The 14,161-nt window shown below is 47.1% G+C and overlaps 1 protein-coding gene across 5 annotated transcripts in view; it reads right to left on the minus strand.

The window, feature by feature from the left end:
* LOC119948816 overlaps positions 1-14,161 on the minus strand; it is a 34,632-nt gene that overhangs the window by 13,405 nt on the left and 7,066 nt on the right. For 4 of the 5 annotated variants that reach the window (XM_038770314.1, XM_038770318.1, XM_038770313.1 and 1 more), the window contains exons 2-10: positions 13,322-13,427; positions 12,367-12,435; positions 11,624-11,654; positions 10,318-10,386; positions 9,005-9,085; positions 7,815-7,951; positions 6,631-6,753; positions 2,479-2,524; positions 183-302 (exon numbers count right to left, since the gene is read on the minus strand). In XM_038770314.1, the coding sequence (XP_038626242.1) occupies positions 183-302; positions 2,479-2,524; positions 6,631-6,753; positions 7,815-7,951; positions 9,005-9,085; positions 10,318-10,386; positions 11,624-11,654; positions 12,367-12,435; positions 13,322-13,399 (754 nt within the window). In that variant the 5' untranslated portion in view covers positions 13,400-13,427. The remainder of the gene's footprint in view (positions 1-182; positions 303-2,478; positions 2,525-6,630; positions 6,754-7,814; positions 7,952-9,004; positions 9,086-10,317; positions 10,387-11,623; positions 11,655-12,366; positions 12,436-13,321; positions 13,428-14,161) is intronic. The other variant, XM_038770317.1, reaches the window with a different exon arrangement.

Below are 14,161 nucleotides of genomic sequence, written 5' to 3' on the forward strand. Positions count from 1 at the left end.
AAGCTTAAAAGCCACTTTTGTGACAGGAAACGCAATCCGTTTTCCACTCACATATTCTCTTTTCTCATTCTTCCTACAAGCCGCAGACTCAATAATTACGTCACTCTGAAACCCAAACTCAGAGAAGGAAAGCCCAAGGGGGGCTACATGAAATTTCATTGGAGCAAATGCAAATTTCTTACCTTGGGAGATCTGAATTTTTGAGAAGTCTAGAGTCTCCTCAGACTCACCTCCAGCAGCCTGGTCTGGTTCGGTAGCCATAGGATCCATATGTTGTACTTTAGGCTTTGAATTGCCTTCAACTGTAACAGAAACACGAAAAGGGAGCTGAAATGCTGTGACTTCACTGACTACCAGGAAAGGCTATTTCACAATCTTATTTAGAAGTTACAGCTCACTTGAAATTTTCGCTTGTGTCCAGTTCCAAATAAAGAGCTATCGTTTTGTGCCCTTGAAGAACTGGCTGTGGGAAGCATGACCTTCACTGTGGTCTTGGGAAAACACGGCTCCTTAAGAGGACTTCAGATACAAGTGAAGCCATCTAAATAATTTTTTTTAGAAATGGGGTTAAGTGAACATCTGCCACTGCCAGAGACAGCCGGGCATGTCCGGATTACAACAGGATCTCAATCGCTCAATTCCAATTCTCACCAAAGGTCTCACATGAAGGTTTCACCATAACTCTGAAATTAGATCAATCAATCGTACGTTTCAAGCACTAGGTGCAGAGCGCTTCCTATGTACTAAATGCTTGGGAGAGACTATAGCACAGTTGGTAAACACGTTCCCCGCCCACAACAAGCTTACAGTCTAGAAGGGAAGACAGACGTTCAATAAATTATGGATATGTACATAAGTGCTATGGGGCTGAGGGAGGGATGACTAAAGGGTGTAAATCCAAGTGCAAGGGTGACATAAAAGGAAGCGGGAGAAGAAATGAGGGCCTAGACCAGTACGGAATGATAAATTTGTATATTATTAAACATTACATTCGACGACTAAGATTTCTATTGCAGTTCCTTTGGTTCTTCCCTACCTGGCCTGGCTGGAGTCCCTTTTTGAGCCTTGTAACTGATGGCCACAAGGACTCTCCCCCCGATTTGGTCCCCTTTCTGCTCTGGCATGCATGTTCGACCCCTTCTAACCCTACACCGCTACTGGCTCTACGTAGGTTTCAAAATGCCCATTATCAAATCGGATTCCTGGCGGCATTTTTATTTAATCAGCCCTCTTCGCCTAAGCGACATATGAATTCTGTTCTGGCCCCACAGGGTGATTCCACACAGGGCACCTAGCCAGCTCTCTGTAGCAGGGAGGAGCTCAACGGTCCCGCTACCGGTCGCGTGCCCGAGGAGGCCTCCGCAAGGCCCGGTGGCAGGGATGGAGCTGGGGCAGCGGCCGGGTGTGGGTGGTCCCTGCAGCCCACCCACACGAGGGTGAGTGCCCTTCTGGGGCTCCATGGTAGGGACACGCAAGCCAAAGGTCTCTCAGGTGGCTAAGGTACCCTGGGCCACTTCAGGGAGCTCAGGGCTGCCCAGCCAATTCCACGTCGGGGCCCCTCTGGGCCCGGGGGTGGGCGGCGGGGGAGGTAAGGAGCTGCTGGAAGCTGTTCCCGGCTCCAGAGATGGCTCCATCACTTGGGTGATGCTGGGGCCATGTGCCTTTTAATGCATTTCCTGAAGCCCAGTCTTAAAACAGCCCCCTTTCCAGGAAGGCCAAGGCATTCTCTCCTGAGCTGGCCATTTCCCGGCCAGGCAAACCTGGACCAGGCAGGTTTTCTACTTTATGGAGGGGGTTCAGTCCTGCTGGCACTCTAGTTCTTAAAATAATCAGGGCCCACTTCAGGGGGGCGGCTGTGCTCTCCTGAACAGATGTGCATTCTCCCTGCGACTTGGACTGTGAGCCCCATATGGGACAGGACTTGGACCTGACCTAATTATCTCACATCTACCACCACACTTAGTTCACTGCTTGACATAATAAAAGCTCACCGTCTTTTAGACTGTGAGCCCACTGTTGGGTAGGGACTGTCTCTATATGTTGCCAATTTGTACTTCCCAAGCGCTTAGTACAGTGCTCTGCACATAGTAAGCGCTCAATAAATACGATTGATGATGATGATGATGATGACTGTCTCTATATGTTGCCAACTTGTACTTCCCAAGTACTTAGTACAGTGCTCTGCAGACAGTAAGCGCTCAATAAATACGATTGATTGATTACCAAATACCACAATAACAATTTTTCATTATTATTATTGTAAGGATCCAACTGCGTACTAGAATGGTAATAGTTTGGGAGATTTCAGACTGCAACAGATCCCTGGAATATCCCTAATCTAGGCCTGCACTTCAAGACGACCCCCCCCAGCCCCGCCAGTCACAAAAGTCACAGTTGAAATAGAGGATGCCAGCCAGGGGGGCATTTGTGACATCAAAGGAGCTCTGCCCTCCTCGTACTCCTCCTGGAGATACTTACTATAGTCCTGCCATTTCCTCTTCAGCACATTAGGGTCCACTATAACCTAACAATGAAAAACAATCAGCACAAGTCTCGCAAACTTAGCTGGTATTCCATTTGACATGTACCCCCACCATTACAAATCAATTACATGGATTCCGTTATGAGAAAGCTAGAGACTATCTTGAAGGAAAAATAAAGAGGTGAGAAGCAATCCCTCCTGCTGACCCTCTTCTTTGTTGAATTTTAATGCCCATATTTCTTCCAGGACTCTGGTTCTTCACAGTACTGCTTTGAGTGACAGATTTCTGATCTTTGGGTGGGGCAAGCCCAGGTTCACTAAGCAACTGCCATGCATCAATCATTTATTCGTTCAATCATATTTAAGAGCCCCCTTAGTGGGCCAAGCACTGCACTAAGCAATGGGGAAAAGTACAGGTGCATCTCTGTCTCACGGGAGCTCACTATCTCTGGATGAGGTATGTTGTGGGGGGGGGGGGGGGGGAGTTGACGACAGACAAATTAGTAAAGATTGAAAACCACATAACATCAGAAAGCAATAAATAATAATCACTGTGGCTTTTGTTAAGTGCTTACTCTGTGCCAAGCACTGTACTAAGTGCTAGGGTAGATACAGGATAATCAGGTCCCACATGCGGCTCACAGTCTAAGTATGAAGGAGAACAGGTATTGGCTCCCCATTTTGCAGATGAGGGAACTGAGGCACAGGGAAGTTAAGTGAACTGATTGCACAGCAGACCAGTGGCAGAAGCTGGATTGGAATCCAGGTCCTCTATCTCCCAAACCTGGGCTCTTTCCACTAGGCCATGCCATTTTCAGGCTCCTTATCACTCTGGCAGGGCTGGTCAGAGTCTGTAACAACAAAACACCAGCAATCTAGATGATGGGAACACAGTCTACCACTGTTTCTTCTTCCTGCTCCGCTCAAGGCCCTTGGGATGGCTCTCATGCCAATTTTCTCCACCCCTCTGGGCTGGGCTAAGGCTGTCCACTTCTCTGGACGCCTGATCGCTCACTAAGTAAGCCATTCCGCTGCTTCTGGTGCTGCTTCTTCAAGAACTGTGGCTTGGCAAGGGAAGAAACATCAGCGCTACCCACCTCCAAGGACTGTTTATCTACCAATCCACGCCCTTGGTTCTTGAATCTTGTATTTTTAAATGCTCCCACTGTCAGGGATTTGCCGTCTAGAATTTATTTCCTTTGTCTACGTATCTGTCCTCCTGCAGCTTGAGTGTGAGTCCCTTGGTGGAACAGGGCCTACCGTTTCTGAATTGTTTCTTTTGGATTACACTCTAACAAGGGAGACAAACATAAAAATACGGACATAAATGGTAGAAAGCACCTTATGGGCAATGAATGGAAAACTGCCTCCATTCTGGAAGAAGTTAAAAAAAAAAATAGAGCGAGCGGGGAAAGGAGTTAAGTTTTACACACATAAGAAAGAGCCGGGTTTCTGGAGAAGAGTCCCCAGGTCGAAATTATGAATTGGGAACTGTTTTCGCACTGACAGGGACTAATGAGCATGGAAGCTTCTCCATCTATTTCCAAGAACAGCGAAGAACGGATGTGATCCTCCCCTCCTCTCCCCATCCCTATCCCCCCGCCTTACCTCCTTCCCCCCCCAACAGCACCTGTATATATGTTTGTACGTATTAGTACTCTATTTATTCATTTATTTTATTTGTACATATTTATTCTATTCATTTTATTTTGTTAATATGCTTTGTTTTGTTCTCTGTCCCCCCCTTCTAGACTGTGAGCCCACTGTTGGGTAGGGACCGTCTCTATATGTTGCCAACTTGTAATAATAATAATAATAATGGCATTTGTTAAGCGCTTACTATGTGCAAAGCACTGTTCTAAGCGCTGGGGGGGGGATACAATGTGATCAAGTTGTCCCACGTGGGGCTCATAGTCTTAATCCCCATTTTTACAGATGACGGAACTGAGGCTCAGAGAAGTCAAGTGACTTGCCCAAGGTCACACAGCAGACTTGTGGTGGAGCCGGGATTCGAACCCACGACCTCTGACTCCAAAGCCCGGGCTCTTTCCACTGAGCCACGCTGCTTCTCTAAGCGTGGGAACTTGTACTTCCCAAGCGCTTAGCACAGTGCTCTGAACACAGTACGCTCTCAATATGACTGAATGAATGAATAACCAGGTTGCAAGTCTGGGCATCATCAGGTAGAGTCACGAAAAGACAACCAAAAGTACTTCTCCCACTTTACAAATCAAGGGCTGTCACGCCTTGGCCTTGGATTTGGTTGGACTCGACATTTACTACATCAATCGATGGTATTTATTGAGCGCTGTATGCAGAGCACAGAACAAGCGCTTGGGAGTGTACAACACAGTTGGTAGACACGGCCCCTGCCTAGAAGGAGCTTACAGCCTATACGAAGAATGTCATTCTGGTTGCCCTGTCTCATGTTATGTGGCTCAGAATAATAATAATAATAACAACAATGATAATAATAACATTTATTAAGTGCTTACTATGTGCAAAGCACTGTTCTAAGCGCTGGAGAGGTTACAAGGTGATCAGGTTGTCCCCACGGGGCGCTCACAGTCAATCCCCATTTTACAGATGAGGTAACTGAGGCACAGAGAAGTTAAGTGACTTGCTCATAGTCACACAGCTGACAATTGGCAGAGCCGGGATTTGAACCCATGACCTCTGATTCCAAAGCCGTGCTCTTTCCACTGAGCCACACTGCTTCTAGTGGCGGGTGTGACTTAGGGCCTGGTGTATCCCATACCGTGAACCGGGACACATTCCTCAATAATGGAACAGCTGGATCCTGGGATATGTTTTCCTCCACAATCTTTGTTCCCTGTATCAGGCCCAGCATGACGACCAGGTCTACAGGTAAGTGAAAAATCACACTGCAATCCTTCCCCGCAGCTCCTCTCTCCTTCCCCTCTTCCTAGGGGCTTTCCTGACCCCCTGGCACCACGATAACCCAAATTCAGTCCCCTACTCCCATCACCTGGATCCTGTGCTGCACTTTTTTTTTGTTTTGTTTTAAACTTTGTCATCCTGCTCCTTCCCACCTCCAAGCCCCAGGCTGGAAGAGAAAGGGAAAAGGGAGGAGAGGGGAAGGGCTTTGAGAAGGTGCTGGCTACTGGGCCCTCAGCATCAACTGTCGCTCCCATCCTGCCCTGGACGGTCTCCGTCTCCATTCTCACAGCTAGGCTTGCCAAGGGAAAGATGTGGCTACAGATGGAAATCGGGAGACAGGGCCACATGGGGCACGATCAGACTGGCGCTAAACCTACCACAAAACCGGGAGAAAAAGTGCTCCATCAGGCCTTGCTTTTCTACTCCTGTCTTCCTGCCCGTACAGCGATTGCCCTGAAGGAAAAGTGCAATCTGGCATTTCCCAGCCCTCTGGCCTCTCACTCGGACTTTTCCCTTTTTCCCATTTGGCCAAGCCAAGTTTTGGCCCAGGTAGAGCCTCCTGGTGCCAACAGAAAGTCCACAGATTACAATCTCCCCAAAATACGAGCCGCCAAAGAAGATCCGGATGAGGGCTGCCCCATTCCCAGATTGTAGCCACGTCTTCTTGCCCCGGGCATGCACAGAGGTCAGGGACTGGATGGAGCAGAAGGGAGAGAGCCCACTTTTTAGACTGTGAGCCCACTTTTTAGACTGTGAGCCCACTGTTGGGTAGGGACTGTCTCTATATGTTGCCAATTTGTACTTCCCAAGCGCTTAGTACAGTGCTCTGCACATAGAAAGCGCTCAATAAATACGATTGATGATGATGATGAGAGGCAACAGCTTGGGAGGGGATCGCTAACCCATTATCTTGTGGGACGGGGATCAGGAGAGTTGATGAGAATGTAGAAGGGGAGCAAGGAGGGATTATCGGTGTAATTTTTAACCTACCTTTAGTGCTTGGCCACCACGAAAGAGTTCTGAAACGTATCTCACCTAATCTTTGGGAAAATGTACCCCCGAAGATTCAACCATTCACAACACACAGCCACATCTTCCCGGAATATAAAACCCGGTTGAATCGTAAGGTACGAAGCCTGCACAGCAAGGAATGTCTCCAAATTACATAACTTTCGTCAGAACTTCAAAAAAAGTTCTAAAGTTGGGGATGAACTCCAACTCCGAGAAGTGCACCTTCAAAGTATTACCTTGATTTTCTTCCTTCCTTCTTTCCTTTCTACATTTGCTGCGACTACCCGAAGCCTTCTGTTCAGCTCTGAGCCTCGACCGCGAATCTCGTCTGATTCTACTATATCAGGGTGATGTGCTTTCTGGAAATTAAACCAAATAGGCCACCCGGTAAATACTCTGGCAAGATTATTATTTTTCATTAAAATAAGGAAAATAACCCATGCTTCAGCCTGGTGTGACATGCACATGAGCAGACACCTACACGTGCGCGCGCACACACACACACACACACACACACAACCACACATTTTTCTGCTCAAATACACAAATTCATGAAGAAGCAAATGCTTTCACCCACCCGCTGAAAGCAAATCACACATGTTCCTTCAGAGACACCACACACCTATGAGAAGCCAACATACCCATAAATGCAATCAATGTTATTTATTGAGCGCTTACTGTGTGCAGAGCACTGTAGTAAGCACTTGGGAGAGTACAACATAGACACTTTCCCTGCCCACAGACAGCTTACAGTCTTTGGGGGGGGGGAGGCATGCTGACACACAGAAACCTCCCAAACAAGACATACACCCAGATACAACACCCAGTTGTTGCTCCACACTCCCACAAACACTAACATCCACACTGATGCCCACTTCATACAAATGAGGAAGGCGGAAGGGGAGAGGCAGAGAGTTGGGGTCAGGGAGGAGAAGTTGGAGGAGAGGAGAGGAGCCCTGGAGACAGGGTGAGAGCAAGATGCTTCCTCTCCGACTCTTTATCATCGTGATCGTCATCACCGACAACGTTCGCTGAGAGCCAACTGTGTCCGGAGTAGCTTATTATGCACTTGGGAACACACACAGATTAGATTTTCAGCCCCACTCAGGCTGTGACCCTCACGTGGGATGGGGACCGTGTCCAATCTGATTATGCTGGACCTACCCCAGTGCTGGGCACATAGTAAGCGCTTTCACGAACCCCGCGGCGATCATTAGTCAGAAAAAGTAAAAAGCGCCTCCAGGAGCTGACACAACCTGCCGAGGGCCAGACTCTTCTCCGGGATCTCAGTCCCACTCCCAGAAGAGGACTGGAGCGAGCCAAGCCTGCTTTTTTCCCCATCCAGCTGTGCTCTGTGGCTCACCGGGCTATTCCTCACCGTTACTAGTCAAAGAACCGGTGTGTTTTAGAATTGACTTACCAGATATGCCAACCTGTGTTTTGAGCCAAAAACATGCATGAACATGTTACTCAAACCAGTTTGACAATTACACAGCTTGCATTCGTAGAGAATGGGAAGGTTTTCCTTGGATTGATACTCAGTGACGTATTCGAGCCCTGAAACGATAAATGTCCGTGAAGCACAAAGGCAAGCACCTCTCGGAGGCCCTGCTCCTGGTCCCGCGGCGGCCAACGGTCCGTTACCACCGTGGAATCCCTCAGCCAGGAGTCTACGGTGACCCTAGCAACTCATACTGTGGCTTGACAGTCCCTGCCGATCATCCAGCTATCACTGAGGCAAATTTTCCGTTATCCACAACGGCCCGGAATTCGCGGGATTTTACAGTTGCGACCGGGAGGGAGGGAGACTTCTAATGGAGAGGCTCGAGGGGCATGAGGGACTGTCTGGCTTCAGTTTCTAACTTTGGGGGAGGGACGAGGTGGAGCCCAGACAAGGTTGGTGGAGTGGACCTGCCTTCTACTAGAGCCCGGTGGGAGGGAAGGTGGGAGAAGCTGGTCCTCTAGTCCTGGGTCAGGAATGGGACCCAAATTCATTCATTCGATCGTATTTCTTGAGCGCTTACTGTGTACAGAGCACTGTACTAAGTGCTTGGGAAGCCCAAGTTGGCAACATACAGGGACGGTCCCTACCCAACAGTGGGCTCACAGTCTAGAAGGGGGGAGACAGAGAACAAAACAAAATATATTTACAAAATAAAATAAATAGAATATGTACAAATAAAATAAATAGTCCCTGCCTCTCGAATTTCCCCCAAAACTCAGTTATCCCAAACCGGCTCGTTCCCACTAGAACACTTGCTCCTTTTTCCTGGTGCAGGAGTCAACTCCTTTCTGAGCCCTGGGAATAACAGGAATGCCCAAGTCAAATCTACCCAGCCTGCGCACTGCAAGACACAATGTTCACCCCGTCAAATCCTTAAAGCATCTCGCGACCACCCGACATATTCCCTCAACAGGGATGCCACTATCGCTCCTAGCCTTGAGGACCACCATTATGTGGGGATTTATCGCTTCTCTGGGAGCACTGCTCCTACTTTTCAAATGTTGGAATGAAGCTCCACATAAACACACTAAAATAGTTGGAAACACTGACGCTTCCTTTTGTGGTCCTGGAGACACGGACATTTCAAAATAAAAAAGATAACTCACCAATTGCAGGTTCTGAATCTTTACAGGTATTTAGTTGTTCTTGCAAACTCTGCCCGTGATACTTCTCGGGTTCCGTTTTAACTGTGAAGTAGAGAGAATCTGGCTGTTATAAGGTGCAAACCAGAATTGCTCTGCTTTGATCCCATAACCAACCCCATTTTGTCCCCTAGTAAAATACACTAGTAAAATGAGTGGGCAACGCTTTTACATACAGACTTTAAAGAAAGAATAGAGGAGTCAAACAAAACTGGAGGTAATTGCTGCCAATGAACAGATGGGATTCTTGCACATAAAAAGGCACTCAAAAGCATAATGGATGGGCTGACCGATTACAATTCATGTTTCTCAAGGACAGGGCTCTATCTCCAGAGAACCAACTGGTTCATGTAAATAAGGGAAGTCTTCCATAACAATCCATCAGTGGTATTTACTGAGTGCTTACTGTGTGCAGGGCACTGTAGTAAGCACTTATAATGTCCCTGGCTGGAGGGGGGAAAAAAAGAATCTCAAATTAGGCCCAGAGGAGAAAGCCTGGTTCTGAAGAGATTAAGTCAAGCAATCCTTAGGGTGATCAGGATTGCTAACGAACAGACTGGACGCATTTGATGGTCTCTCTGGGTGTATGTTCCAACGTCCCAGACTCAGATCAGCGGTTCTGGAAATAGGGAATGGGGCTCAGCCAACTGAATCGGAGAAACGTGGATGCCAGCAAAGCCCTGGATGGCTTGCAGGGGAATGGGCTAAGGCAGCAGGAGAGAGGAAAGTCAGAAACAAAAGGGGAAAGGAAGGATAAGTACTTACATTCTGATTATCATTAGAACGGCATTTAGCGTTAGAGGCTTTTTTACCATTATGTATTTGTTAAGTGTACTTAGAACGGTGTTTAGCACATAGTAAATGCTTAACAAATACCATCATTATTATGTGACAAGCACCGGTCTAATTAATCAGGTCCTTGTCCCTCTTAGGGCTCAAACAAAGCCTTTATAGGAGAGAGAACAGGGATTGTATCCCCATTTTTACAGATGAGGAAACTGAGGCACAGAGAAGTAAAGTGACTTGTCCAAGGTCACCCATTAGGCAACTGGAAGACCTAGGATTAGAACCCAGGTCCTTTGGCTGTCAGACCCATGCTCTTTCCACGAGGCCACGCTGTTTCTCTACTTCCATCTCCTTTAATATTGCTACAAAAGTTCAAAGAAACTAGCTCGCAAAGGTAGGGAAAGAGAGCAGAAACTACAGTTAGAGGAACTTTCCAAGATCATTCCCTGGTACACGGAGCAAAATGCCAAAAACAATACACATCTATTTACCGTAATCGGGAACCTTTTGTTTCGGACTCTGGAATTTCTCTATGCTTGTCGAGTAGCCCATGGTTTTTACTAGGCAGAGAGGAAGAAACCGGACATCATCATCATCAATCTCACTCTCTGTTTCTTCCGCCTCCTCCCCACCTCCCGCCCCAATCAATCAATCGTATTTATTGAGTGCTTAATGTGTGCAGAGCACTGTACTAAGCGCTTGGGAAGTACAAGTTGGCAACATATAGAGACAGTCTCTACCCAACAGTGGGCTCACAGTCTAAAAGCGGGAGACAGAGAACAAAACCAAACATACTAACAAAATAAAATAAATAGAATAGATATGTACAAGTAAAATAGAGTAACAAATATGTACAAACATATATGCAGGTGCAGTGTGGAAGGGAAGGAGGTAAGATGGGGGGATGGAGAGGGGGACGAGGGGGAGAGGAAGGAAGGGGCTCAGTCTGGGAAGGCCTCCTGGAGGAGGTGAGCTCTCAGTAGTCCAAGGAATAGGTGAGGGAAGGGTTAAGTCTGCTCTGGACTTTTTCTGTTCTCCACACATGAACAGAAGATCTCCAGAGAAAAAGCTACAGTGTTTGAGTGTCCCCAGAGACACGGGCCGGACACGGACGGCAGTTTTCCGGTTCTGCATCTGCATGGGGTGAGAGCGTGAATAAGGCTGGGGCTGAGTTTGCAGCCACAGAGTTCCTTCCACAGTCACCCCACAGGGAGAGGAAGGGACACCAGAGGAAAGCAGCAAGAGTGTCGGGATGGCTAGCGGAGACCCTCGACGGCAAGAGACGGTTTAGGGGTCAAGTGGTGGCCAGGGGCTGGTGAGTCGCCCTCCGGCCCTTAACATCCTGCACCTCAGAGCCCGGGTGCCAGGATGGGGACAGGGTGAGCACCCAAAGTCCTAGCCTCAGCTCTTCCGGGGAAACTTCCTCTCGCGGCCGTGGCCTAATCAAAAGACAGTTCACGTTTCAGCGGATTCTAAATCCCTAGGATAAGAATGGCCAAATTCACCCTCTAACAAAACTGACAATGGAGTTCGAAGGAACAAGCTACTGGACACGTTACACAAGGACATAATCTTTATTCTAATTTGCAGGGATTTAATTACTTCTTACCAAGATTCTCAAAAAAAGGATTGAGACCGACTCCCTTCTGCAAGCTCAATTTCAGGCAAGAGACCCAATCTGAAGACCCTCCCCTCTCCGCCGATATATCTACGCAGACCCAGGCCCACAACGGTCAACTCCCGCCACCTCCACATGCCAACTCTCCCACCTCCCCGACTCTGCGATTCAGAACTTACCAATGCCATGAGTTTTTAGGGCCTCTTCAACCTTGGTAAACGAAAAGAGACTTTCTTAAAAATGAAAGCAAATAATCCAGAACAACGCAAAGGAAGACATACGAGAGCTGCAACATAAAGTTATTTCATGCCAACAGAGGTTCATCAAGACTCCGTTCCGTCTCAATTTGATTTTAGCCCACTCTCCCTTCATCATCATCATCATCAATGGTATTTACTGAGCGCTGGCTGTGTGTAGAGCACTATATTAAGTGCTTGGGAAAGCACAATCCAACAGAGTTGGTAGACACGTTCCCAGCCCACAGTGAGTTTACAATCTAGAGGGAGTTTACAGTACAGATGCCTAACATTTTTAGCAATGAGAAAACAGCTCCTCCAGCAGAAATGTATCCTGACTCTGCGTAGCCTTAATTCCAGTTAAATGCTTTAAAGATTCAATTCTATTTTACTGTTCAAAGGGTATATTTACCAAAGAGAAATGAAAATGAATTTTGTTCATCCCAGATTTTACCACTTGAGAATTATTTAACTCACATTTCACAGAGTGCGTTCTGTCCGTAATACATATCCACAATTTATATTGTCCATCTCCTGCTCTAGACTAAAAGCTCCTTGTGGGCAGGGAACTTGTCTACCAACCATTATACTGCATTCTCCCAAGCGATTAGCCAGTGCTGAGCACACGGGAGGTGTTCAATACGAATGACTTACTGATTCTAAAATGAAAGCAATCACGATCTTACCGTCTTGTGTTTGAAACCAAGAAAGTGTGTCTGCAAATTCAACGCCGATGCGCAGGAGATTTTGCAAATCTAGTTTCAAAACAGAGAGAAATAATTATTTTAAAGGAAGCGTTTCTGTAACCAAATGGGGAAAATGTTACCTGGAATTGGTCGCTCTTAAAAAATATGAAGGAACTTCGAGATGCCTTCACTGGTAACTCCACTTGCCCTCTTGCAAATGGCCTTTGGGACAGCAAGGACAGGGAGCATTTAACAACTGACCTGCCTTACTCTTTTCAAAATGGAAAACCTGCAAACCACTCAGAGACTTTAAGCTCGTCCTCTGGACTGTCAGCTCGTTGTGGGCAGGGAACATGTCTGCCAAACTATCAGTACAGAGCTCTGCACCCAGTAAGGGCTAAGTAAATACCACTGATGATTGATGATGAGAGGGAAAGCCTGGCATTGGATTGCGGGCCCTGGAAAGAGCCCAGTGGACACTGGGCCAGTGACAGCTGTGGTACGGATTTGGAGAAGCTGAACCCCTTCCCAAGTCCCTGGACTGGGGGGTTTCTAATTCACTAAATCATATTTATTGAGCACTTACTGTGTGAAAAGCACTGTACTAAGCGCTTGATGAAGGGCCAGGTTCTGGGAAAGAAAAGGGCTAATACCGATTTGCTCAAGTCCAGCCAGAAATGAGGAAGGGATCAGAAATGCCAAGTTGCATGAGGGCCGGCAGGAGTCTGAAAAATTGATGTTGGTCATTTGGAACCTGCCCTCTGATAGTTTGGGGCAGTGGAAAATGGCAGTGGAAGAGGCCTCGGAGTGCCATCATTTGCTCCTAATATTCCCCGCAGAGAAAATCCCTGAGGAAAGCCCAGGGAAACTTGTCCACTAAACTCCTAAAGATGAAATTGAAAACTTGACTCTCAGTGACCTCAGAAAGACTAAAATGACGCGGATAAGAACTCACATTACAATAGAAAGGATGCTGATGGACTTTCTCTTTCTTCGCTTCCGGTTCGCTCTTGGCTTCTTCTTTAGCAGCCATTTTGGGGATTCAGAAAGCTGGAAGACCACTTGATGGACAAGAAAACAGAGAGGATGGAATGATTAAACCTGGGGCCAGACTGAAGGGAAGAGGACAGGGGATGGAAAACACTCTGGAGGAATGACCGTGTGAGAAATATTTACTGCACACCAAGCAGGACAAAAACAGGAGTGAGCCAGATCTGTGGGACACCTACCCCCTCAATAAATACAACTGACTGAATGAACGAATGAATGAAGCAGCCATCGACTCTCACCTCGGGTAAGTTCTGGAACCACTGTGTGTTTGAACCTCAGGGACAACTTGGGGAAGAATCTGAGCACAACTGTAAAGTCCTTGGAGTTCTTTTAAAGCACAATATAAATCAAGTGGGTAAGTGGGAGTCCAAATTGGCAGATTCACACCTTTCCCCATCTTATTAAGAGTGGACTGGGTCCCACTAAGTGCAGATATGCCCCCCAAATTAGCATCTTGGTGAGAAAGGACATAGGCAGTTGCAGCTTCCCTTCCTATTTCTGGATTTGGAGACTCCTTAATATCAAAACTATAGTAATTAATAAGGGACCTCTGCCACCTGCCCCACTCTTATCTTAGAGCACCCCATCGGCTCCTAATCCCCAACAATGGGAAAAAGATTTAAGCCCACTTGGGTGAATACAAAAAAATGAGTTCCTTTAATTACTTTATAGTAACTTCTTCCTTGTCCCATTTTTGGACTTTCACAGTGCCATTTCCCATGCTAGAAACAACAAAAACAACACC

The sequence above is a fragment of the Tachyglossus aculeatus genome, chromosome X3 (assembly GCF_015852505.1).
Source record: "Tachyglossus aculeatus isolate mTacAcu1 chromosome X3, mTacAcu1.pri, whole genome shotgun sequence".
In the NCBI taxonomy this organism is placed as follows: Eukaryota; Metazoa; Chordata; class Mammalia; order Monotremata; family Tachyglossidae; genus Tachyglossus; species Tachyglossus aculeatus.